Source organism: Dermacentor variabilis, chromosome 2 (assembly GCF_050947875.1).
Source record: "Dermacentor variabilis isolate Ectoservices chromosome 2, ASM5094787v1, whole genome shotgun sequence".
NCBI lineage: Eukaryota > Metazoa > Arthropoda > Arachnida > Ixodida > Ixodidae > Dermacentor > Dermacentor variabilis.
In genome coordinates, this window is record NC_134569.1 from 137,718,279 (window position 1) to 137,745,885 (window position 27,607).

The 27,607-nt window shown below is 48.5% G+C and overlaps 2 protein-coding genes across 2 annotated transcripts in view; one reads left to right on the forward strand and one right to left on the reverse strand.

Moving 5' to 3' along the window:
* On the forward strand, window positions 1-27,594 carry LOC142572766 (intraflagellar transport protein 81 homolog). Its single transcript, XM_075682108.1, has 14 exons — window positions 1-245; window positions 1,112-1,215; window positions 3,727-3,907; window positions 4,622-4,777; window positions 5,722-5,832; window positions 6,998-7,082; window positions 8,490-8,653; window positions 9,052-9,147; window positions 10,848-10,988; window positions 11,047-11,196; window positions 19,449-19,667; window positions 20,753-20,839; window positions 21,926-22,089; window positions 26,629-27,594. Exons 1-14 carry the CDS (start codon window positions 102-104, stop codon window positions 26,882-26,884), a joined length of 2,058 nt encoding a protein of 685 aa, XP_075538223.1. The 5' UTR covers window positions 1-101; the 3' UTR covers window positions 26,885-27,594.
* LOC142572765 (carcinine transporter-like) overlaps window positions 26,793-27,607 on the reverse strand; it is a 41,240-nt gene continuing 40,425 nt past the window's right edge. Inside the window, exon 13 of the transcript XR_012826142.1 lies at window positions 26,793-26,878. The gene's annotated coding sequence lies outside the window, so the exon portion shown is untranslated. The remainder of the gene's footprint in view (window positions 26,879-27,607) is intronic.

Consider the following 27,607-nt stretch of genomic DNA (forward strand, 5'->3'; position numbering starts at 1 on the left):
CCCACTGCGGGACGGCGAAGGGAAAGCGGGAAGTCGGCGGACCGCTTCAAAGATCGACCGTCCTCGTTTTCGGTCGGATACTGCACTTCCGAGCTGGCACCATGAGCGAGCAACTGAAGTTCATAGTTCAGGAACTGAACAAGGAACCTTTCAACAAGAGACTCAACCTCATCAGCTTCGATGCCTTTCGGCCAGACCAGCTACTGCAGGCGCTGAATGACGTCTTCGCCGAGTTGGACCCCAAGGTTTGTAAAGCGTGACCCACGGCCTCACATTCTTGCTGCTTGCACGCGACTGTGTGGTTTTAGATTAAGCGCATTTACTTTTTTTTTCTTGCGGATCATTGTTTATATGGTGTGCCTATACATGACCAGGAACTGTAAGATGTATATCACCATAGTTATAGTTATTTAAAAATGTATAATACAGTTTCAGAAATAAACTGCTGTTGCACATAATCACGGTAAGTCGACATGCGCATTTGTGCGTTAACGCATCTTCCACGTGAACTGATATACAGGAAAGTACAAGCAGGAAAAAAGAAAGTCAGCAAAGCAAAGCTTGCTTCTGACTTTCATAAGCGACACAAGTTTATTGCAGGCCATGCTGGTTCATGCTAGCGTGTAATCAATATGAGACTTATTGTTACAGTATATAACATTACCCTCCGTTCTGGCTCGGTGCCAGTGATAATGTCCCTATTTTATCATCCTGAACATTAATGAAATTGGATTTTTTTCCCTCCAATGCTGGACTAACATATATTAATTGCACCGCGCGTTTACTTTAATGTTCCTTAAATTTTAGTTTCATCTGCATCAACATCGCGTGTAGTTCGCGTCTTTCACCCTCTCTCTACTAATCGCCCGCGCATAAGAGGTATGCGTCGTGAGGGAGATAGAAACAAGAGGTAAAAGGCAGAGAAGTCCGGTTGACTATACTTTTCGAGGGAAACAACGACCACAACATCTTGAACAATGAATCGCCCGCGCCTTGTTTGTTCCTGCTTGGCCGGTCCTGAACTTTTCTAGCAGTAGCTGCGAACAGAGGTGCGGCTTGCGTAAGCACTGCTGGAGTGCGCGCGTCGCTCACTTCAGTTCGCTGGTTGCAGATGAAAGCGGACGTACGCAGCGAGGATCCCGAGCAACTGGCCATGAAAAACCTCGCCTTCCTGCGCATACTGAAGTACAAGCCTCCGCCTGACATCGCAGGCCGGTAGGTGGCGAGCTGTGGCGGAAAGATAAATAAATAATGACAAGTGTTTGCAGATGCAGGTTTACAGGACTGGAATAATAAACGTCGGCGACGACGATGTCTCATGTTCCGGAGCTCCCCTTACAGAAATTGTTGCAGAAATTTCGTTGTATCTATATTGAGTAGCACTTATGTTTGTATTGTTGTACTTATCCTTAGAAAAGTAATACGTGTTGAGTAATATTGACGAGTATTAACTATGTATTGAGCAATAATAATACGTGACGATGATGTCGATTGTTCTGGAATTCCCACAGAAATACTTACAGAAATTATGTTTCATTTATATTTATGTTGCATTTAAATTGACTATAGTAATATATTACGTTGTATATATTGTCACGTGGTAGTGACGGTGAAAAAAAGCACCCAGCAGCAAAACTGTCAATAGCTTAACTAACTCCTTATATGGCGAACCTGTGCCCACGAAAGCAAGTTACACTCAAAGCACAACGATAGCGGCGAACACAGTCGGCGATCGTCGAAAATCCAATCTGCCAGTCAAGCGCGTCGGCTTTTACACAAGAGTCATCGAAGTTTCCAGAGTAATCGCTGGTGCCCGTGTGTCTTCCAGAACGAAAAAAAATTCGCGTCGCGCATACAGTCAAATTACACAAGCTCCGATGACAACAGACAAAGCACAGAACCATCGATAACATTCCAGCAAGTTCCTATCATGCGAGCGCGTCTTGCACCGATTTGTTGGTGGGTGAAATGCAGCCCCCGAGAAAAGGATAAACAAGTACTCGTGTCAATATATATCTCAACGTTCTGTTGAGATTCAATTGAATGTCATGTATAATATTGTTAGGGTCAGCAAGCTGACCGTGTGAACGCATTACTCGACGCGTAATATTTCCCAGTACGTATTTACTTAAGGTACGTACTTGTCTGTATGAGGAATGAAAAAAAAGAGGGGGAATATAAACACGATGAAACCAATCAGGGTCCATATGATGATAGTGAAAATACGCCATTTTCGAATATACATGCAGCCGGGCGAGGAAAGACAGTTCTTACGAACGATAATCAACATGACGAGCAGGTCACACAGAGTTATAGGCGTCTCCTCACACACAATGCGTTCGCTCAGCCACTATACTGCAAATTCTAGATGGCAATGACCGGCACGCTTTTATTCAAGTACACATCCATGCCGCAGAGCAAGCTGCTTGATAAAAAAAAAATTGATTCCGGATTTGGCATTGCGATAAAAGAATAAAATCTAATTCGTTGATAGAAAAGAAAAACAGCGCATGTTGTGCATATAATTCACTATGGATGCATCCTCTTACAGGGCAGAATTATTCAAAGAAGAAGTTCAATGCTTATCGTCCTTACACGCGGTCCGCTGTGTCGACGCGCAAGACAATTTCTTGGCTACTAGCGAGGAAGCTAGCGCCATGATAATCATACAGCACTCGCCACCAGCTCCTTGCTGTTCTGCAACAACCCCGTCAGTTAGAAAATACCGCCTGTCTCTTTCCATTATGGTTCTTCTACGCTCCAATTTGTTATTATCACATCAGCAGCCAACCCGAAGCTACATCTCGTCAACATTTCCCGGCTGAATGTACACATCGTATAACAGGAAGCTGTTGGGACTCTGGTTTGTGGTTCCGAGTCGTGCGTCACACAAAGGATCGCTTGCCTATACGCCGCCCGGAGAGCCTAAAATGTGGTAGCTGGCCTGCACTACACCGACAAAATCTAACCCACGCCGTCGTCCGTCTCTATCGCCGAGAGATGTTACTTGTTGAGGAAATGAGGTCGCGAGGCGGAAGCAAACGGAAAACGGGTTTATTCTACGTATCTACAACTGGCTCCATGGTTATGGGAGCACACTACATCCTAGTAGGCTGCATGGTTGAATCGAAGCACACTACATGTCGGAGCCCACTGCATTCCTGAGCAATGTGCCCATTACATGTCTGAGCACACAGCGCACACAACACCCAAGACGTACGTTTTCAAGGAGTCGTTTTCCCTAGGTCACTATAGACGAGGAAATTCAATGACGTTATCGGGGCCAATCGGAATGGTCAAACTGTTCGCAGCATTCCGCGCACGATGTCGCGCCACCCCGCCGGACTCTGCTTTTGATGTTGCGTCTACGATCCCACATATGACGCAATGGCGAGGTAATCGGGAAGCAGCAGTCGACGCCGCTCACACGGTCAGTCGTCGACTCCTTGCAGATTGGCCTGCCCTCAGCGATTGCGCTTCCACACGAACATAGCCAGATGGCAGCCGCTTGACAAACGCGTAGGCTTCGGCAGACGAGGCTTCACAATGACAGCGACGTCGAGTTGCTTGAACAGAGGCTCTTGACCAGCTTCGCGAAGTGTTCCCCCACGTCCAGTCTCGCGAACAATCATTGCGCGTGCTAAGCGGAACTACAGTCTGCAAAAACGGAACAAAGCAAGATACGAAGAGCCCGTGACATCACGCCCTTCGCATCGTCGTCCGCAGCGGCTCGTTCCGCCAGGGCCTGGTGTCGGGCGCCAAGGATGTCGTGCTCCCGCTGCTCGAGTGGGCGCTGCGCGGCCTGCCCGAGCTGCGCAAGAGGGCCTACCTGGGACGATTCCTCGTCAGGGTCGAGCTGCCGCCCGAACTGGACGGGGACGTGGACCTGCAGGCGCTCTACGCGCAGGTATGCGCCTCGTGTGTAATACGGGAGCAGCACTTTGCGCGGCTCGTGAAAGCGGCGGCTGGTCTACAGCGCACGCGCCTTCCGTATAGAGGACCAAGCTGTAGAACGGAGTGTTGTAAGAACGATCGTAAGAGACTGGTCCGGCGATCTGCAACTCTGAAAGTCGTGCCTTCCAGAGGACCGATGGACATGCCCACTCGGTCGCTTTACATAATTCTGACCTATGTGGCGAGTGGATTGCTTGAGCACTCGTAGGTGTGTGACTGCACAGTTCTGACGAATAGAAGCTATTTCTTCCGCTGTCGACATTCCGGAGGTGGCGAATCCAATCAAGTCTTTCAGAGTGGATACGGTTTGCGAATTCACCAGCTACAATTCGTAAATTACACTATGCGCCGTAAAGTTTTAATAAAACATATAATTTGCGACTGTTCATAATTAGTTAATTATGCATTTAGATTTCTCGCGCAATGTAATGCCCGTCTAGTCGAGTATTTCAGCTCAAGAAGTATAACAGTGCTATCTACCAGAGGCGATCTTTAAAAATTATGTATGGCCTCAAAAAAAAAAAAGAAACGAAGAATAACACCCCCGTCGAGTCAGCAACATCGCGAATTTCGAGGTGTTATTTATCGCGCGCGAGTGGAATGGCACTTCTCAATCAAATATGGTCTGAGCAAGCGGCACGCAGAACCAGAACGCTGATCAACGCAGTACGAAGCGGCCATGGAGCAGTTCAAGGAGGCGCACAAGATGAGCGAAGCGCTGAAGGCCAGCGGGCTGAACACCCAGGAGCTGCGCAGGGACATCTCCCAGATGGAGCAGGAGCGCGAGCAGCTGAACAAGAAAATTGCCAAGCTTCGCCGTAAGGTATACCGTATATCGTCTTTTCATTAAAACTATTACATTCTTTTCTTTCTTTTTTTGTGTGTGTGTCAAATGCGGGACTAAAAGAAGAGGGACGACAAGCAAGTGGCACTATTGTCAGTATGAATGATTTCATTCGAAACATGAAAAGACCTTGGCGTTGGATGTTACTACGTGCACGTGGTTTCTCTGTTCCCTCGTTCGACGTTTAGCATTACAGCATAATATGAATCGCAACTTTACCAACATTAGCTTGTGAAAAGTCTTAATACCACTGTACGCGTGATCATCGGTTCCGGTGATCACTGTAGTACTTCCTTGCTGCGAAGCACTCGTTATTGAGCGAAGCAGCGTCATTTCCCTGAGCTTCGGTGAGCCAGGCCTGCTATATACATATGTCGCGTTCTTCCCGAGAAGCTCGAGCATCGCAATTGGCTTTGGATGTAAACGGACTGCTTTTGAAGTGAGGTGTATATTTATGTAAAGGAGAATAGGTTGTCAAAGGCGTGCGACTATTAACTTCTGCCATAAATTACTACTACTACTACTACTACTACTACTACTACTAATAATAATAATAATAATAATAATAATAATAATAATAATAATAATAATAATAATAGTGACGTATAGCACGGTGCATTCGCTTTTGAACCCGGTAAATTTATTCGATGAGCAGTCGCGCAGCATTGTCACGTCACTAACAAACGATGCTACGGCGCCCGTACCGAGCAAACGAGCTTCTGCACCCATCAGCGCGCGTCGTGACAGGTTAGCGACATCGTGGGAATACCTTCTTCGGCAAAGTCGTGTCGCTCCAAAAGTAAGACGACCTTGGTTACGCCGATGGCTGGTGGAATACGATGTCCTTACACATGTCGATTTGTTCGGCTAGGGGTGAAAAAAGGTACCGATCAATGAAAATTGTTGTCGCGAACCCGTCGCAGGTTGAAACTCAGCGGAACAAGGACGTCCTGCTGCAGTTGGCCAAGAATCTCCGCGAAGAACAGGACAGGGCGGAGACGCTCGCCCAGCAAAGGAACAGCCTGCGTGACGCGGTGAGTTGCGCCTCGCACGTGATCCCGCATTACTCGAACCTGCGAACTGTTGGCCTTGTATATATGTAGAGCCTTGAATAGACTGTAGAACTTCTGTGGAAGTTGTAGTACGGCGTTTACAGTCGGGGCGGTTGGATGGAGGCGCTGCTAGTAGCTCGTGAGTTCACTGCGCTAATCGGTACGAACATTGCGCTTGATTCGATGAACAGACAACGTGTCAGCATATGCATCTGTGTTCGCAAGCTATCGGGCGCAAAAGCTTAAAGGGACATTACACACAAATCTTAAGAACATCGTACTATGGTAGGTTAGTTAATCAGAACCCTTTATACATTTATACTTACTTGCGTGGGAAATAAGGGCAGAGTTTCTCTTTATTGAATTTTGCGCTTAAACTGCAACGCTCGTGGCATCGTACTGTCCTCGCGGATTCATAACGTTACCGCGCGTTCGGATCGTTCCTGCGCAGGCAAACGAAGTTGCAACTAGCAAATTTTGACAATCGTTTATTCAAGAGCGTAATTCATAAATATTTTTTTCTTAATAAACAGACGCATAGCCTCGGCCCGACGCTGCCAAATTTATGACGTGACCAAGAGTTTGCGCGGGATGTTCAAACTCGCACCAACATTGGTCTGTCGTTTTTTTTCACGTCCCTGTCTGACCTACCAAGCTGCTTCTCCGAAGTAAGTCTCACCTGATCGCAACACAAGCCGTAGACGTACGTAGGACGTTTCTGACGAGGGTGATAAGAAGAGTGGCAGGACGCCTCGTCGCTAAGTGGCGCTACGGCCAAGTCTGTCCTGTCGCTACTTCTGTTGTCCTCGTCCACAACGTGCGACGTCTACTGCTCGTAATGAATCACCAACAAGCCCACATTCGCCATCTTATAGCGTAATAATCACAATCTCCCAAATTTAGCGGAACACCGAAGAGCATGGCAACAGCGAAAGCTGAAAACGGGGCAAGTGCAATCATGCTTGTATACGTGCTAATACTGCACTCTACCTTTCAGTCACAGTCCTAATGTTCATGACTACCACGGTCTCCGTCACATTGAAACGTCGTACAATTCTTTTTTTTTTCAGGATTGCCGATAAGAAAATTATGCATATTTAATACACCGCTGACCGTCACCTCTATACTTCTTGCTGTTTAACTGCAGCTGAACCACTGCGAGCAAAAGATCCACAGGCTGACGCAGCAGCTAAGAGACCTGCAGCATTCGGGAGCCGGCGCAACACCGGAAGGTATTTGTCATCCTAGAGTTGCAGCTATATTGTGAAACATTCACTTATGTTACGGGTTGCCACAATTCCACTATTCTTAAGATCAGGCTTTAGCTCGGGGCTAACCCCATTTTCCCCATTCAAATACATGTAAAACGCATAAACGCTTCTATATGAGACGACCGCTGGACCAATTTGAACTAAATCTGTTGCGTTTGAGAGAAAAAGTTAAACACTAACTCAGGAATCGGATTTCTTAATTTGGGCCTCCAACATTATGGGAAAATTGCCGAAAGAAAGGTAAATTAAAGAAAAAGAACAGAAACACGAAATTTACAAATCCGTAACTCCGCACCAAAAGCACATATAGGATTTCTGTAAATTGCACCTGTTTGAGCATCTAAAGTGGCCAAATTTGATATATCGGCTTAATATTTAGGTGAAATTGTTACAATGTGTACGAAGGATTTGCAAAAAATCCTACTCACAAATAAATGAATGGTATGCGCGTGAAAGAAATGTATATAATACATCAATTATGTCCACTTTAGACGTCTCATGAGGTGTAGTTTACAGAATTGTGAAATCTTTATTTGTTACTGAGCTGAATTATGGGTTTTTACGGGCCAAAACCACTATCTGATTGTGAGGAACGCCGTAGTGGGGGATTCCGGATTAATTTTGACCACCAGAGGATCTTTAACGTGCCCCCACTGCACAGGACACGGTTGTTTTTGCATTTTGCCCTCAGTGAAATGCGGCCGCAGCGGTCGGGATTCGATCCCGCGACCTCGTGCTTAGCAGCGAAACCCCATAGCCGCTAAGGCACCGCGGCGGGTTTGTTAATGAGCTACAGAGTTGAAAACTTGATACTTGAGTTTTCTTTTTTTTTTCTTTTGCTTTCTTTTATTTTTGCTATTTTGAAACAGTTCTTGTAAAAATATTGACGGCCTAAATAAAACATGCGCTTCGTATACGGTCACTAAATTACTTTTACGTTTAAAATACAACAAACGTCATGAAATTCTGTGCAGTGGTTGCAGAAAAAAACAATTTCTCCGTTTCGATGTATTTCGACAGGAACTTCTGAGCTAAAGCTTCCTTTTATTTTAAAAAAAATGATTAAATGATTTGGGGCTCTGAGCAAGTATGGCGTACTATGGCGGGGGTGCGCTGTGGCGCGACGTGCGTCAGAAGATTATGTAACTAGATCAATAAAAGTAATTAGAACATGTGACGAAATGAGCCAACGAAAAGTTGACGTGACACCGTTTACATCAAAAGGAGTAAGGACAGGAAAAGTAAAACGAGAATGAGCGAATCTTCCGACGCTTTGTCTGGAATTATATACGTAAAGACGGAAGTAATTACATCAAGTGTGGGATCGAAAGCGTCATGAGCAAACGTTCGTCTCTTCATGCTTCGTAGGGCTGATGAAAAAGCTGGAGGAAGAGGTCCGAGCCAATGGCTACCTGGTGCGAGACAAGCTGCCCAAGGAAATAGCCGCCTGTCAAAACGCCATAAGAGACCTGCAGAAGGTGGCCGCTGAACCAGCAATGGGGCAAAACGAACTCAACAGACTAAAGGCGAAGGTATGTGCAAATCGTAAACTGTCCAAGACAGGTACACTGAGCTTCGCATGAGGTATGGCGTTCCCATAGACGTCGTCTATTGGCCACTACCTCTGCTATGATAGCTCTCTGAAATTTGTGCAGAATATTGTGTAGAGTAACGTTGATGAAATAAAAAAGGTTAGTCGCAACAGAGTGACTAACTCCGACCGCGCAAGAGTATTCAGAGGAATCGCTTTCCTTCGGTATTGAACTCCAAGCGGGATCGTAACGATCACCGCACGCACAACAGTAGCGAAGCTGTCGGGTTTATTTTAAATTTTTTGTAATTCAACCAAAGACAATGTTACCCCCTAAATAATGTAACGAACATATTAAACTATAATGAACAACAGTATTTTGCTGCTTTTTCGGTACAGGTCCAGGCTGAGAACCAGGAAATCAACGCTCTTTATGAGCAAAAGATGCGAAGTCAAGAGCAGGCCGATGACAAGTTGACGCTCTTCAGGCAACAGGTATGTGTAGCTATATTACGCGGTTTTGACATGCACTTACGTGTGCAATTTTGCCTTAGTGGCGCTATTACAGAACGGTGGTGGTAATGGCGCACAGTGCATGTTCATGGAAATCGCGAACTAACTAAAAAGCGCAAGTGAAAAAAGCGGATGCCAAGCGAATATTGTGCACCTCGAAGATCTCTTGGAAGCTTTTGAACAAGTTAATTAATATTTCGTGTTCCCTAACAGCCGTCTTCGCGGTTTACAGTGTCAGCAACGAACGACGGCAGCTTGCGCATACTTTACGATTTGGACCATTCTCCGATGCTTCCTGCGAACAAACCTCACCACATACGTCCTTCGTAGAAGAAAAAAAAACGTTTTCATTAGACCACTATGACAACGAATATGCATACAGTATAAAGCTACCGCTGCCTTTGAAATACACACCGAGACATCTTTGCAGATAGACAGACGCGCAATAGTACGACACTCCGTGTAACCACTCTTATATGTTCATTCGAAAAGCTCTCAGCCGTCACCATGATTTTCGCTATACTTCTGCGTCTCAGCTTCAGCTATATTTCAGCATTAATTCTGCGTCTCGGACGCAGAATTTGGCGAAATTCCACACAGTGAGTTAAGTGTATATTTGACGATAGCTCGTGGTCGGACCTAGTCCTCAAATGACGTCACCTTCTTGGGCCGTTAGCTTTTCCCGGAACTTCGAGTCCTTCGCATTCCCACACGAGATTATGAACATTTGGCGTTGCCCATCTTGCGCGTGAATGGCATATCACTTGCGAAGGTGAATGCAAACGCTGCCAGGAATGCGAATACATGCATTTTCTCCGTAGCTGAATGGCGGGGAGTCTACTGACAAACTAACCGCATGAACATGTTCGGCCGACTGCGAAAAGCAATCCTGCCCTGGTCTGATTCTGCGCTGGTCTGGTTCTGCGCTGCAAGAATATGAGGGGCCAGAAGAATGGGCACTGGTTCCAAAACGCACTCGGGAGTGCGCAGAAAAATATGCTTTACCTTTAAAACTGTATCATAGTGCTTGACCTGAGCAGTCACTCTACCGTCTCGGCTAACCAGGGGAGCGAAAGAATAATACATCTAAATGATGTTTGTAAGCCTGTCGCGGGAAGCGGTTAAGCGGAGAGGAGCTAGGTACAACTTGCTATGGAAACTGCACACGCGAAGTTCCACTTAGTGAGTTAAATGTATATTTGACGATAGCCCGTGGTCGGACCCAGTCCTCAAACGACGTCACCTTCTTGGGCCGGTAGCTTTTCCCGGAACTTCTAGAGTCCTTCGCATTCCCCCACGAGATTATGAACATTTAGCGTTGCCTGTCTTGCGCGTGAATGGCATATCACTTGCGAAGCTGAATGCGGGCGGTCGGGGTCATTGCATGCCGTCGCCACGCCATAAGGCGATGATGTCGTCAGTCACGACGTACCCTGCTCTTGCCTTGGTTAAAAGAATTTCTGCCCGCCGGGATAGCTCTATGCTACGCCGAGACTGCGACACAGCTAACCAGGAAGCAGTCGGCAGCACGAGGACGAATGCATTTGCGGACTTATTCCGCCTTGCAGAGTACCCCCACCCGGATGAGTGCTTGCCAAGTGCATATTCTAATAAGAGTAAAAGCGCAAAATAACATGCACATATATGCACGACGTGCATACGTTCCCTTAATTTATCCGCAGGCTGCGGTCATCGCGCGCAAGAAGGACGCCGCCGCAGAGACGCTCAACGAGCTGCGACTGCAGGTGTCCCAGCTGGAGGCTCAGCTGCAGGAGAAGCAGAGTCTCGTCGCCGGCGGCGAGCAGGTCCTCAAGGGAGACGAGGTACGCCCGGGCAGGCCGTGCCTGTGCCCGGTGCTCGAACTTTCTGCACGCTCCGCAGTTCAAGAAGTACGTGAACGCGCTGCGCGGAAAGAGCAGCCAGTACAAGCAGCAACGCCAGGAGCTGGCCGAGCTGAGGGCCGAGACCGGTGTGCTGGCCAGAACGCAGGAGATCCTCGCGCAGAAGGAGCGGGACCTCACGCAGAGCCTGGTGAGTGCGCGAAACTGCTGCGACGCGGTGAAATCGCTCAAGCACATGCACAGATTGCTCGAAAGCGGGGTTATATTAATTGCGACCTCGGAGACTGCCGCCGCGGCGGGTAATGCTCGACCAAGGTGTACGGAGACTTGTGTGCAGGCTCCCGATACCAAGGCGACCTAATTTTAAATTGGATGTTTGGTACGCCCCTCCGTCTTGCCCGTCAAAAGTGCGCTGAAACTGCGAACTGCTTATTTTCAGACCTTGATGCAGTAGACGTGCTCTCGAAACTGCGACTGGATCACCTTCCTCCGATGAAAAATGTGTTCTGTATTTTAAGCGCCAACAATACAAGTTCTGTATATATCGAGTATTTCCTTTTATGCTGAATACATCTTTCTTTAATATACTGTCATATCTGGGCCCTGTTGATTTTGCTGAAAGGCTACGTGGCTAAGCAGACATTAGGAGCAAGAAAAATTTCACCGATAGTTTGTCTAATTAACTAAGATATCATCATCATCATCATCATCATCATCATCATCATCATCATCAGCCTGGTTACGCCCACTGCAGGGCAAAGGCCTCTCCCATACTTCTCCAACAACCCCGGTCATGTACTAGTTGTGGCCATGCCATGCCTGCAAACTTCTTAATCTCATCCGCCCACCTAACTTTCTGCCGCCCCCTGCTACGCTTCCCTTCCCTTGGGATCCAGTCCGTAACCCTTAATGACCGTCGGTTATCTTCCCTCCTCATTACATGTCCTGCCCATGCCCATTTCTTTTTCTTGATTTCAACTAAGATGTCTAACTCGCGTTTGTTCCCTCACCCAATCTGCTCTTTTCTTATCCCTTAACGTTACACCTATCATTCTTCTTTCCATAGCTCGTTGCGTCGTCCTCAATTTGAGTAGAACCCTCTTCGTAAGCCTCCAGGTTTCTGCCCCGTAGGTGAGTACTGGTAAGACACAGCTATTATATACTTTTCTCTTGAGGGATAATGGCAACCTGCTGTTCATGATCTAGGAATGCCTGCCAAACGCACCCCAGCCCATTCTTATTCTTCTGATTATTTCCGTCTCGTGATCCGGGTCCGCCGTCACTACCTGCCCTAAGTAGATGTATTCCCTTACGACTTCCAGTGCCTCGCTGCCTATTGTAAATTGCTGTTCTCTTCCGAGTCTGTTAAGCATTACTTTAGTTTTCTGCAGATTAATTTTTAGACCCACTCTTCTGCTTTGCCTCTCCAGGTCAGTGAGCATGCATTGCAATTGGTCCCCTGAGTTACTAAGCAAGGCAATATCATCAGCGAATCGCAAGTTACTAAGGTATTCTCCATTAACTTTTATCCCCAATTCTTTCCAATCCAGGTCTCTGAATACCTCCTGTAAACAGGCTGTGTTTACAGGAGGTATTCAGAGACCTGGATATATAATTAACCGGGAAGGTAATATATATATATATATATATATATATATATATATATATTGTTACGGGAAGGAAGAAGCGTTCGTCTATTTACAGGTAGCTTTTAATGGCTGAGCCAACAAGCGTAGAGCATCGATCTTGCTAAAACACTTCTTCGTCGTCTCCAAGACCACCATCAGCGTCGTCTTCTTTCCACATTACCGACTGTGACATCACCCCCGTCGGAAAAAGCACCTGATTGGTGCGGCTCATCGGTCGAAGAAAGGTAAGGTTTGAGACGGCTGACGTGGATGATGTCAGAGAGGGGTGAAGGCACCGTGGCATTCAGCGGAGACACTTCATATGTGACAGGGGTCACCTGGCGAAGGATGCGGTAAGGGCCATAGTATCGCGAGAGTAATTTCTCGGAAAGACCAACATGCCGAGCTGGATACCATACTAGCACAAGAGCGCCTGGTTCGTAGTTCACGTCGTGATGGCGCTTGTCGTAACGGTACTTCTGGCGTGTCTGGGAAGCAGACAGACGAATGCGGGCAATCTGGCGTGCTTGGGTCGCTGTGGCTATTACATCCCGAGTGTACTCTGTCGGCGAGTCGAGCGTGGTCGAGAGGAGTGTCTCGAAAGGCAAAGTCGGCTCACGGCCGAAGAGGAGATAGAAGGGTGAATAGCCAGCTGTGTCGTGGCGCGAGGAATTGTAGGCGAACGTGACAAATGGTAGAGCAATGTCCCAGTCCCGGTGATCGGAGGAAACATACATTGCGAGCATGTCCGTTAATGTGCGGTTCAGGCGTTCGGTAAGACCGTTAGTTTGAGGATGGTAAGCGGTATATGTTTAGTAGCACATGATCGAAGTAGGTCGTCTATGACTTTGGCAAGAAAGTATCTGCCACGATCGGTGAGAAGTTGACGAGGTGCACCGTGGTGCAAGATAACGTCGTGAAGCAAGAAATCAGCGACGTCTGTAGCGCAGCTGGTCGGTAGGGCTCTAGTAATGGCATAGCGAGTTGTATAGTCCGTAGCGACGGCAATCCACCTATTTCCGTCCTCGGATATAGGGAATGGTCCAAGGAGATCAAGGCCAACGCGAAAAAAAAGGGTCGGCCGGTATATCCAAAGGCTGCAGCAGTCCGGCAGGAGGCACAGCTGGTCTTTTTCGGCGTTGACACGACTCACACGCGGCAACATAGCGCCGGACGGAGCGGTTGAGACGCGGCCAGAAAAACCGTCGCCGAATTCGGTCATAGGTCCGCGTGACGCCAAGGTGTCCAGCGGTGGGAACGTCGTGCAGTTGCTGCAGTACAATCGTTTGCAGATGAGACGGAATGACGGTTAGGAGCTCGGGCCCATCGGGGTGCATGTTGCGGCGATACAGGATGCCATTTTGTAGTACGAACATGTGAAGGGATGGGTCAGACGGAGCAGAGAGCAGGCGTTCGATAATGGGGCGTAACGACTCGTCGCGTCGTTGTTCAGCGCCAATGTCTTGCAAGGCTGAGAGGGAAAGAACGCAGATCGGTGCGACATCCACTAAACCGTCCGGTACATCGACGGGATGACGAGACAGGCAGTCGGCGTCCTGATGTAGACGACCCGACTTGTAGACCACAGTGTAGGTGTATTCTTGCAGCCGTAGGGCCCAGCGACCGAGGCGGCCGGTGGGATCCTTGAGGGAGGAAAGCCAACAAAGGGCGTGGTGGTCGGTTGTAACTGTAAATGGTCGTCCATATATGTAGGGTCGGAACTTGCCCACCGCCCAAATGAGGGCGAGGCACTCGCGCTCAGTAATCGAATAATTGCGCTCGGCGGGAGAGAGGAGGCGACTGGCGTAGGCGATAACGCGGTCGTGCCCACATTGGCGTTGAGCTAAAACTGCACCGATTCCGTAGCCACTGGCGTCAGTGCGGATTTCTGTCGGAGCGGAGGGGTCAAAATGGGCGAGAACAGGAGGTGTAGTAAGCAGCGTGATGAGCTGCGAGAAAGCAGACGCTTGTTCAGAGCCCCAATAGAAAGGAACGTCTTTCCTCAGGAGGTCAGTCAGGGGACGGGCAACATGGGCGAAATTTTCCACAAACCTGCGGAAGTAAGAGCAAAGGCCCATAAAGCTGCGAACATCTTTGGCACAAGTTGGTACAGGGAAATTCTGCACAGCATGAACTTTAGCGGGGTCGGGGCGAATGCCTGACGAATCGACAAGGTGTCCGAGCATAGTTATTTGGCGGTGACCGAAGTGGCACTTGGACGAGTTGAGCTGTAAGCCAGCGGTGCGAAAAACAGAAAGAACAGATGAAAGTCTTTCAAGATGTGTCGCAAAAGTTGAAGAGAAGACAATGACGTCATCCAAGTAGCACAAACAGATGGACCATTTCAAACCACGCAAGAGCATGTCCATCATCCGTTCAAAGGTCGCCGGGGCATTGCACAAGCCAAATGGCATTACTCGGAACTGATATAGGCCGTCTGGTGTGACAAATGCGGTCTTTTCACGGTCCATGTCATCCACGGCAATTTGCCAACATCCAGAGCGAAGGTCTATAGATGAAAAATAAGTGGCACCGTGGAGACAATCCAGAGCATCGTCAATGCGGGGAAGTGGATACACATCTTTCTTGGTGATCGTGTTTAGATGACGATAGTCAACGCAGAATCGCCAGCTGTTATCCTTCTTTTTGACGAGAACAACAGGGGACGCCCACGGACTGGAAGAGTGTTCAATAATCCCTTTAGCAAGCATCTTGTCAACCTCGCTCTGGATAACTTGTCGTTCAGAGGGCGACACCCGGTATGGGCGTCTGCGAACAGGTGCTGCATCGCCGGTATTTATCCGATGCGTCACGACCGTAGTTTGACGCAAAGGGCGATCGTTCAGAACGAAAATGTCGGAGTAGGACTGGAGAAGGCCACGGAGCTGTGCGGCTTGTTGGGTGGAGAGGTCCGGTGCAATCATCTTTGTAAAGTCATCGGTCGGGGCTGATGCAGAAGGCGCAGAATGAGCAGTGGTCGAAGACGGCGCAACAGATAGAGCAGAAATGTGGCACTCGTGCGTTGGTGACAACGTGGCAAGAGACATGCCTCGAGGAACTACTTGCGGGCACTGTCCGAAATTTAGGATCGGAAGACATGTCTGATTGTCCGCAACAGAAACGATGGTGTGTGGGAAGGAGACATTGTGAGAAAGCAGGACTGACGTCGCGGGAGTGAGGACATAGTCTCCATCAGGTACAGGTGGGCTGGCTAAAACAGGGATGAAGGTTGCTGCAAGAGATGGCAGGCGTATAAAATCCGCGGAACAAAGCTGAGCTGGAGCTTGAGCAGGAAGGTCAATGGGAACAGGTAGGGGTAAGTCAAGTTGTACGACACCGGCGGAACAGTCAATCAGAGCAGAATGGGCGGACAAAAAGTCGAGTCCGAGGATCACATTGTGAGGGCAACGTTCAAGCACACTAAACAAAACGGACGTGTGGCGACCGGCGACACTGACACGAGCAGTACACATTCCAAGCACAGCCGGAGTTCCACCATCGGCGACCTGGAGCAGTCGAGTCGGAGCAGGGGTAAGTACCTTTTTCAAGCGCGTTCGAAGCTCCGCACTCATGATGGAAATTTGGGCTCCAGTGTCGATGAGTGCTGTAACGGGCAAACCATCCACGTCCACGTCCAGAAGGTTCCGATTAGTAGGCAGGGTCAGCAGAGGAATTTCAGGCCGGTGTTCTAGAGCAGCGTCACCTCCAGGAGCTGCCCCAGTTAGTTTCCCGTCGGAGAGCGGCGACGGTAAGCTGGGGATGGAGAGCGACGCAGCTGGGGCGAACGGGAGCGGCGACTATGTGGTGATGGCGATCGGCTGGTCGCGGTGGCTCGAGCGTTGTCAGGTGCGTCTTCAACCTCGGTGGAGAGTGATGGCGGGCGAGGATTCAGTGGGGAGCGGCGGTAGGCGGGAAAGCTTGGTCGTGAGTGGGCTGGCCAGGAACTTCGACAGTGGCGAGAGATGTGGCCCACACGTCCACAGTAAAAACAGATGGGTCTATCGTCATGGGTGCGCCACTCGGCCGGGTTGCGATAGCTCGGATACGGACCGTATTGGCTCCGGTGAACAGGGGCAGAGGCAGCAGACGAAGCAAAGTCAGGGCGGCTGGCGGAGCAGATGGATGGAAGACCTACATTCGCAAGTTCTTGGCGAATGACCGACTGAATGAGTGACACAAGCGGCCGGGAATCGTCAAAGCACTGCGTCACAGGCGTGGCAGGAGACGCTGCTTCGATTTCTCGCCGAACGATACGGACGACGTTCTCGGAGGAGGTGGGCTCACGCGGTGGACAAATGTCTTCGCACGTCGACGAAGCTGCGGTATTAGGTAGGCGCGTAAACTGTTGGACTATGCGGCGACTCTTCGCGTCTTCAAAGCGGCGACATTCGTTAATGATCTCATTGACCGTTGTGATGTTCTTATAAACAAGCAGGTTAAACGCGTCATCCGCGATGCCCTTTAAGACGTGGCTGACCTTGTCTGCCTCTGCCATATTGTTATCTACTTTGCGGCAAAGAGCGAGGACGTCCTGGATATAGGCCACGTACGATTCAGTGGACGTCTGTACACGGGTCCCAAGGTCCTTCTTTGCAGCACGTTGGCGGCCGACGGGTTTGCCGAACAAATCCCTAAGCTTCTGTTTGCACTGGTCCCAACTCGTAATCTCTTCTTCATGTGTTTCGAACCCCAGACCCGTGCTGTTTTCTTGAGGTAGAATATTACATTAGCCAGCATAAGCGTGTTATCCCACCTGTTGTATGCGCTGACCCGTTCATAATTCTGTAACCAGTCATCGACGTCAACGTTGTCAATCCCGGAAAACATGCCAGGGTCGCGAGGCTGGGCCAGGATGACTGTCGGGGGCGACGACGGGGCCGCGGTTGAACTGTCTCCTTCGGAAGACATGGCGGCCAGGTTACGTCCGCTGCGGAGCTCCGTCTTGCTCGATTACCCCGCACCTCCACCAATGATGTTACGGGAAGGAAGAAGCGTTCGTCTATTTACAGGTAGCTTTTAATGGCTGAGCCAACAAGCGTAGAGCATCGATCTTGCTAAAACACTTCTTCGTCGTCTCCAAGACCACCATCAGCGTCGTCTTCTTTCCACATTACCGACTGTGACAATATATATATATATATATATATATATATATATATATATATATATATATATATATATATTAACTGTTAAGATATAATTAACTGTTAATTACTAACTCTAGGACACATGTATTTGTGAACTTGAAGCCTAGGAGTACTGAAGTCATGACTGCTTAGCAGGAATCTTACAATTAGCACCATTTTAGAAATATGCAACATATCTTAACGTTACATATCCCTTCCTATTTCTACACTAACGTCCATGTATTTCGAAGCACATTTTGTGCTACGAAATACATGGGCGTTGCAGTTACGTTTCCTAAAAGCGTGCCTATAACAGATCGGGACGATTTTAACAGGAATGCAGAGACATCTTTTAGCAGGTTCTGGGGAAGGATACCTCGAAAGTGCTTTTAGTCTTAGGATTTCTGCAAAACTGACATGACTTCACTTCTCGTCGGACCCGCCGTGGTTGCTCAGTGGCTATGGTGTTGGGCTGCTGAGCGCGAGGTCGCGGGATCGAATCCTGGCCACGGCGGCTGCATTTAGATGGGGGCGAAATGCGGAAAAACCCGTGTACTTAGATTTAGGTGCAGGTTAAAGAACCCCCAGGTGGTTGAAATTTCCGGAGCCACTACGGCGTGCCTCATAATCAGAAAGTGGGTTTTGGCACGTAAAACCCAATAATTTAATTTACTTCTCGTCAGTTTCGATTTCACAATTTCAACGGCCACCTCTACCCTTTAGAACAACCGGTGAGTTTTTTGGCGGTACCGAGATTTATATTTCTTTAATTCAATTAATACGTACAAGTAATTTCTGCTATAATGTCATTGGTGCCTTTGTTGGTTTCTAGTGATATGACAAATTAAAATCGGGTACCCCAGTTTCCTTTCTCCTCGCTCATATATATATATATATATATATATATATATATATATATATATATATATATATATATAGAGAGAGAGAGAGAGAGAGAGAGAGGGCGGGACGAACACACGACAGCAAAGCGTATTCGATGAACAGCGTTCTCCTCCTCAGCACTACGGGTGGCCCTGTTCGTTGAAAGTGCAGCCTCGCGTTCGTTTATGGTCACCCAGATGTACACGCCTAGCTCACTGCAGCACGCTTTTGGCATTCGCGAAGACATGCGCCGGTGGTGAAAACGTTACAGGCGACGCGTACGTTGAGCATTCTGCGCATAGTGTCACGTAAGCTAGCTAGCTGTTCGTTGTTTGTAGCCCTAACAGAAATTTGGTGAAAGTGGATTCTCGAATACGGCGAAAAAACTAAGCATATTGTCCACGCATAGAACTCCAAGCTCAACCTTCTTCGGTGCCTTTTTTTCGGCACTTCTGGTTGTTGACCCAACCGCAGCAAAACTGTGGGTATAGAGGAGACGCCTGCTACGGAAAAATGCAATCAGCAAAATCTGAAAAACTATTACTTAGGTACAGCAAATGCTGGTATCGTTGATCCTAATAATGCGACCGCTCTTTGCATAGGGCAAAACCATATACTACTGCATCTTAATACGATGCCGCACCATCATATCATCCAACATCATTCTTGCGTGTGAGCTGGAATTCTAGGGTTCGCGCTTCATTTATGGACTTCCTGTACTGCGACTTCGTCAGTTGTTCAGTGCATCGTAGATCGTCAGCAACTTACCAGTTGCACTGCTAACCAGCGCGATCGTGCCGTCGCAGGAGGCGCTCGAAGAGAAGCACGGCGTTCGCGGCTACCACCGGCTGCAGGGAGCTCTGGAGAACTTGTCCGGCAACAAGGCCACGCTAGACGAGACAAAGATGGCGACACTCGAAGATATGTCCGCGATGGTGACTAACCTCAACAAGCGAATCGCCGAAAGGAAAGGGCGCCTGGCGCCGGCCATAAAAGACCTGAGACCACTCCGGAAAAGCTACCAGGTAAAATCGGATGGCACTGTCAGTATACTTATAGGAAAGCATCAAACAGTGGCGCGCTTTTTAGACAGTCCTTGCACGTCTATAGTTTTGCAATACCAAAAAAAAGTGACTCGCCATCCCGGCCCTGCGAAAATGGATGTCAGCGCAGCTGTTGAAAACCACTACTACAACTGTGGAGGGGGTATACACAGTGTTTTATTGCTCAATTTCTCCTCCGGCGCATTATTCAGCCGCAGGAGAATGTAGCCGTGCGGACTCCCCCTGTGCTGGAATTCCACGACAATACGATTAGCGGCAGCATGCCGCCGCTGGTCGTATTGCCGTTTGTTTTGCCTCTGCTGCCCCCTCGCATTCATGCTGTTCCTCGGGAGTCTACGCGTTACCAACCCATAGCGATGCTACAACAATGAAATCAGTTGCTAAGCTGGTTCTTTATGTATGAAAGGCTAGTGACGTCACTACCAACGTCGCAAGCTGCCGTCGCCGCGACAGCTTGAGCAACAGTAATCTTTACCGGGAAATATATGCCGGGAGCGCTACGTGTTTCGCATTGTTAGCAGGAGCGCCTTATCATCAATTATGTGGTTTGAATGCCTCTTTTGTGCTTGTTCTTTATTGAAATAAATGCTGTGCTGTATATTTTGATGTATGTTGTAAGTATGTGTGATACCAAATAAGGTATACACTTTTCGCTTCAATCGCTGAAGACGTTTTCTCTCTCTCTCTACCCCCACCACCTGTGAGGACAACGACGCAAGAAATCTTAACTATAGACTAACAGCTTCGCTGTAAAATACGTGAGCTGCGCCTCACACGAACTATACGAAATGTCTGTTCTGATGGAACTGCGGAAGCACGTGCATCCGGAGGCATCATGACCTATAACTCGTTCTATAGCAGCCCCTGCCTCAGCAATCCAATGGTGCCGGCACGGAACGTTCTTGTGAAGGGGCCTTACCGCAGCAACGGGGAAGCAATACGCTTCGAAGTGAAGGCACTATATTTAGTGTAACGGTCTGCAACATCACATCCTCGCTCCGTTTTATTCTCTAACAGAAATGTCCTCTAACTCATTTTCTGCACAGGACGTGACAATGGAGTACGATAAAAAGAAAGCAGCCTACGACACATGCGCAGCAGGCCTGGAAAGTAGTATGACCAGTTTGGAGCAGGTACGTTCCTTTATAGTCCCTTTAAGGCGACGTAAATTCAGTTTTGACTCAGCCGTATAAGTGGCATTATAAGGGACAGCCAATAGGGTTATGTTGCCTTCCTCTTCGACTTCGCAGAATCGTTGAGAGAGGTGGCGACTTAAAATAATTACCTGTCAGTACACGTCTTAGCGAGCGGCGAGACACTAGAGCCGCGATAAGGATGCGGCTTTGGTGCCACCGTGAGAAGCGAAAATGCAGGCCTTCGTAGCCGAGAGGGACCACGGACGAAAGACCTGCGGTGGCGCGTGTGTAGGGTCGGATACTCCTCGTCAGACGCTTGCCCAAAACTATCGGCTTTCTCTTTTTTTTTTTTTTTTTGGCATGGAGTCGCCGTGTCTATTTCGTTCTATTACGTCCACGCTACAATCATGGCAGAACGGTGTTATATGTATTCCTGAGATAATGATGCATTAAGCGAGAGCGCATAAGAAGCCGCCATTTTACAGAGCCGTCATCGCACGCGGTCGCGGCGACGGCATCCAGAAAACGTATCAGAAATTCGTTCCACGCGGTCAGCGCCAACTTCACGATGGGCGTACCCGCGATGCAGGAAGGGATGATCCCCACCTATATATATTTTGTTGATATATATTGTTGTTGATGATCCCCGCCTATCTGCATATAGCTTGTTCAGCAAACGGTCGGATCGATCGACTACGCGCGCGCTCACCGGCAATGATGGCGGAAGAATCGAATGTAGGCTAAGGGGCGGGCGAGACTGGAGTAGTATGTTACTCGTCAGTTACATGCCCAGTAACGCTGTCTCTAAATTTGCATGGCGACGAAATCCAACAGCAAAGGTGTACAGATGTGCGACCGAAGAGATTGTGCGTTTAGTTGACGCCAAGAACGCCGGTCATGTCACAATTATTTCTTCAGAGTAAGGATATGGTGAGGGAAGGTGCGTAGCGACTGTGGTCTGCGGACGCATACGATTAGCGACCACAATTTGTACTCTTAATTGGAAGCACTATGAGGTTACGCACATATAGCTTTTATTAACCGAACTTCTTGTTCTTTCTGATTCCATGTTCTATGCACCAGGAAGTGTCCAGCCTCCGAAGTGAGCTCAACAGCGAGGAGTCCAAGCTAAACTTCCTTCAGCACAGCCTTCGGATCCACGAAGTGCAGCTGAACTTCCTCAAGGCTCGTGGCGTGCTGGGAAACCCCGCAGCCGACGCCGGGTCCAACGGCCAGACTTCCCTCAGGTAGGGACACCATGAAAGTACTGCCTAAGCTGCGATAACAAATGGTGGTGTGCGAGCAGCAAGCCGCTGCTTCAGGACCAGACCTGCAATCTTTCCCGCACTCTTGCATTCGCGTTTTCTGCCATGGCGCCAGCGAAGGGCAGAAACGTTACCTACCATAGCCCTAAGTAGGGCTGCAGTATGTAAAAACAAATAGACAAATAATGAGCATAATTAATAAGAATAATCATCCCACAATTAACATTCATTATCTACGCCGAAAATAAGCACGACCTAATGTGTTAATCTCGGTATTTGCGCTATTGAATACGAAGTTTCTGACTAAATGTCTTCGGCCAACACTGAATGACAGACAGCGAACGTCATTTGTTAGTTTAGAGAAGGAACACAGGAGGAAGTTTGGCACGCGACTCGCTTTTTTTTAAAGCACGGTCGGAGGCTACAGACCGACGCAAGATCTCTGGCTGCATTGCTGTCACACACGTGGTGTAAAGCAAATGAAATGTACGTTATGGTTATAGGGGCCCTGAACCATTTTTATTGAAGTAGATAAATGCACTTTAAGTTAAATTAGAGTATTTCAGAAATACCTTGCCGCAAGAAGTTTTTCAGTGCGTTTACCAGAAGCGGAGTTAATGGCAATCAAATGTATACCATTCGTCGTGTTTCCGCTCCTTCAATGGTTTGCACTGCGAAAGCTACGGCGGAGCGGAGTGTGCCCGCAACGCTCCGCCTACTGAATGTCACCGTGACGTGCAGTTCAAATTTGATTTTGAATGTTCACGTAGACGTAGACGCCACTGCTGTGAACTCTCGCTAAAACGAACTCGGTTAAGCCGAATCCTCGCATATAACGAATAACATGGGAACGTTTGTTTGGTTTTCCATAGACTCAATGCAAAAAAAAATCCGCTTAAGACAAATCGCCTTAGGCGTGCTCTTTGGTTAAGAACAACATTCGGAATGAGCCCGCCACCATTGCCGATCTCGGAGGCTAGGGTGCCTCGATGCACAGCGCCCGGGTGCGCGCGCATCAAGGCACCCTACTAGAGGCCTGCGGCACACATCGCCCGTGGATAGAGGCGAAAACAAGAAGACACAAAAAGAGACTGGAGACGTTTCACTTCGCGAACGCGGGTGACGCGCAAGCGTATGGGTACTATAGCGCATACGAAGCTATCGGCTGTTGGTGCGCCCAGACTGTCCATATCGCAGATCGTATTAAAGACAGGGCTCGCGCGGCCGCGCCATATACAGCAGCCGCCAGAGTAATACGCCCCCTTGTAAACATTTCCTTACTGGCTAAAAGCAGTGTCAGCGCGCACAGGCAAACATGAACACATCACACTCGATGACCGCGGACGCCCGCTGTCAAAACTCTGGCGTGGGGAATCGCGGCAGCAGCAGCGAGCGAAGTGACCTTCGCGCTGTCTATCGCTTCAACGCAAACTGATCGGCCAGAACAAAGCGCACGCAAAGCTACGAGCCATCGGCCCACCCTGACTGCGCCCCCAAAGCAGATCGCGCTCAACATAAAGCCCGTGGGTCCAAGTACAACACTTCCCTCCCTCCCTTCCCGGTGCCATGCGCGCGATCGAAGACAGCATGCTTCCCCGCCCCTTTCCGAACGAGAGATTGAGCCGCCATCGTCGGCTCACCGTCGCACGCTTTCACTCGCACACGCACCGCATGGCGCGCGAGGACGATGTTATCTAAATGTTATCACGAGACGAACCGGGTACATCCGTATCGCAACCGAAGCCTGTAGCAACTGCCAGAGGACGTAAACCCAGCGCTACTCCGCCTACCTTCCTCCTCCGCGACGCTTCGCTTCGTTTCCCCTTCCCCACTTCGCTCAAAGTCACCTAGACTTTCCTCCAGGTTGCATTGCTTTGCCGCACTCTCAGCGCGCTCCTTCGTACTTTCGCTAGCTCGAAGCCTGCACCGATGCCCTGTGAGGCGGCAGGTGCCTGCTTTAATTCTCGTGTGAACTTTTTCCAGCAGCACGAAGGTACAGGATTTTTAAGGTCATTAGGTGAGATGACATCGTTTGTGGCTAATCGCAGGTTTGCACAGAAGCGCCAAACGACCATCACGAGCTAGATGAAACCAAGCAAGTGGATGAAACCACTTGAAAGCTGTTTTCTGTTAAGTTCAGCTAAATAAATGCTTTTTAAGTCATTTCTCCCCGTTTTAAGTCTACTTCACTTACCGTTTTGAAGTAAGACATTTGAATGCACCTGGTTATGTTGCCAATTATTCTTCTGAGAAGACGAAGTTCTGATAAGACGAACGAATTTCATGGTCCCTTCGAATTATTCTTAAAGGGAGTCTATAGTAGTAGCAAAAAGTCACGACTGAAAATCAGTTCTGTGGAAGCCTGCAGGGTGGAGGAAGGTTCATGAAGTGGAAAGTTGTCATCCACCAGACTGTTGCACAGAGCAACAAAGGTATAGCTTTGTGCAGCAGCCGGGTGAGTGACAATTTTCCTTTTCATACAAGTCTACTGTGTGTGCAATTTTGGCGACGACGACGCGCCAAACGCAGCTGTCCTCAGCAAGCCGCACTGCGCTCAACCAGTGGACTCGTCGCGGCATCCCGCGGCGGCCGTGGTATCTACGCTACGTAGAAGACCGCAGGTCACTCCGTGCCGCAGGTACACGAAACTGCGGCGTTTGCTTTGTGTACCACAGTGCCAAAGTGCGCGCTCAATCCTCCTGTCTGGCTGTGCTACACGGTGTGAACCGGCTTTGTCTTTCACCGGCTTATTCGACGGATGATAGCCACAACCAACCTGCGCATTCTGAAGTGCTGTCAATAGCCGAATGCGAAGCAAAATCTGAGAGTTCCTCCCGCACTGCTCTCGCCATTCAAATATTATTAATGAAGATGTTTTACTCTGCCAAGACGTCTAGCCAGGAGCGGCCAGGAGCGCGCGCGCGCCGGCAAGCGTGCTGGTGGCCTGACCTTAGGTTACGCGTGGTGCCAGGCTAGTTGAATGTTCATAACTAGTCTAAATTAACGAGACCCACGGTTACGACGCCAATAAGCAGCTGGGGTGGCCAAACTTTAATTCCTACGTGGGTGGCCGATGCCGAGCGTGAGCAAACGATAGTCTGCTTCTTCCGGAAGTACGCAATATTCGAAAGCAGATTTTTCCTTACTTCACACCATGTGAAGTAGTACGAGTGGCCCTTCCGAGAAGTATCGCCAGCAGTTCCCAACGAAGCAACCTCGATGCGGCCCAATCCACTTCAATCGCAGTGCCGCCACAGTATTTTTTGTCGTCGCGTGCCTGACTGCCGAGCATGCGCCGGCCCAGCCGCTTGTCCCACTCAACCATATTGTAGTACACCCTAGTCAGCGCCTTGGCATCGGCGGTGAACACATGACCACTACTAAAACGGGCCAAAGAGCCAAAAAAGCTATTCACTCTAGCACAACCGGTATAAATGACCGGTTGTTGCTGACGTGAATGTAAAAAGCTTTTGGAATGTCTCCTCCTGGGAGGATTGTGCTTCCTACATACAAATTGTGCTGACCATACTTTTCGTGTTATATGTTGCATTACCGCCACAACTGCATCCAAGAGTGAGAGGAGGGTCAGTCAAAATATTCCTACATGTTTAATCTCCTGTCTTCTATAAGAGAATAACATTGTTGAAGCAAATAAAGCATTACCTCTTTTTTCCCCTTTCTGTCTCTCTTTTTTTTCTGCATGCTCTCAATATCGATCCTTGTCACCCACCTTTCCAGGCTTGCTTTCTTTTTTACATACCCGTTAATCTACTGTCGGGGATGCAATGCGTGTCTCGGCATCCCAATAATGAAACTAATGAAACTAACAGAAAAGTAGCGGGCACACAGTGCCAAAGAAATTATTGCACAGGTAAAATAATGCCGATCCTATGACAAAGTTCCTTAAAGGTGTGAAGACATGGCTTTTCATGACTCAGTCGTGACTTCCAAGAATGACACCAAGAACACTATAGCCAAAGCTTTGTACTTCTTTTGGAGAGACTATACAGGGTGATCACATTGAAGTATTATGGAATTTTAAAAAATCGCCTGTGGTAGATAGCATAAAAGAGCGTTTTGGTAAAAAAGTAAGTGGAATAGTGCATATTTAGTGGATTTTATTTAATCAGTCGAACATGTGCAGGGCTGTTCCTGCAGCAGTTGCCTAGAGGCGCTCCACAGGGCCATACCATTTTTTAGGATAGAAGTACAAGCATTACCCTTCAAATGTGGAAGTTTTTTCGTGCTACGTTTTGATTGTCTGTCATTTACCCGCTGATAGTCAGGTGCTGCCCTTCAAGCCCTCTGTGGCTTTCAAAGGCTCGTACGTTCTAACTGCCACTCATTTGATAATAAAGTGCTTATGCTGGGGCTTCTATAGCAGCCGACATTTTGTGACAAAGGAAAGTTAGGGGGCAGAGCTTCATTTCCAGAGGAAATTGTCCGCTAGCATAGTAACATTTCTGTCTTTACAATCTCAGCATGGTTTGAACAGTGCTTACAAATGCTACACTTGCGCAGAGCCCAGCTGAGTCACGAGATCGCCGAGCAAGAGAAGCGGGGCAAGGCCCTGCGGGAGCGCCAGAAGGAGCTGCGCGAGAAGCAGTCCTCACTTCGCGCGCAGACCGAGCAGTGGACGCACCTGCAGGCGCTGCTCAGAGCAAAAATGGCGGCTGTCACATCTTCCACTCCGTGGCACCAGGGGGCACCACCGCTGCCCCCAGGTATTGCGGCGGCGCACAGTGACACCACTTCAAGGGACTGGCTCGTGCTGTGAAAGATGGCCAAGATGGCCCTGAAGTGTGGTGATTTGCAGTTGGCAATCAGCAGCCTGTGCGTGTTTGCATATCGTGCAATGCAGACAGCCAAGGTCTGCAGGCTAGGTGTGATTTTATTCATTACATTAGAGCAAAAAAGAAAACTGCAAATGTGTGTGTAGAACAATGGGTTGTGTCAATGCTGTTTGCTGTGTGGTTTATAAGTGTAGAAAAGCAGAAAAGAAAAAAGCTCAGTGCTGAAAAGAAACCTTGGTTTTAGTTGAACCATCTCTGCAAATGCATGACTATTGTTTATTGCATTCAGGCATTCCCCCCCCCCCTCCGCCCAACTTATGTAACACCCAGCCAGAGGCCTCTAAGTGGTAATAAATGATGAAAACCTTTCTTTTTGGTTGTATTTTGCATTTGCGAGCTACACAGGTGCAGACTGCTGACCAAGATACATAAGCTATATGCTGTATAAGATACTATACTGTGATATAGAATAGGTGCTATATAAGATGAGCAGAGTGTTATTACAAATGGCGCGTCCTCCCCTCTTGGTAGTACCCATCTGGAGAGAAAGAGGACAGGGAAAGGGAACCTAGGGCAAGTTAAAATTGCATCAACAGAGAACTCCCAGGCTCTCCAGGAGAGCCCAGGATTCTTTCTTTGCTTTGAAAGGTAGACATTCTAACTTGCTCGCAGGGGCAACAATAAACAAGCAGAAGGGAGTTGCAGAT

Excerpts from the sequence above, each read along its gene's own strand:
- LOC142572766 (XM_075682108.1), top strand. The coding sequence starts at position 102 with ATGAGCGAGCAACTGAAGTTCATAGTTCAGGAACTGAACAAGGAACCT. Across the intron at positions 10,989-11,046 it reads AGGTCCTCAAGGGAGACGAG|TTCAAGAAGTACGTGAACGC; the intron begins GTACGCCCGGGC and ends CACGCTCCGCAG. Across the intron at positions 20,840-21,925 it reads GTATGACCAGTTTGGAGCAG|GAAGTGTCCAGCCTCCGAAG; the intron begins GTACGTTCCTTT and ends TCTATGCACCAG.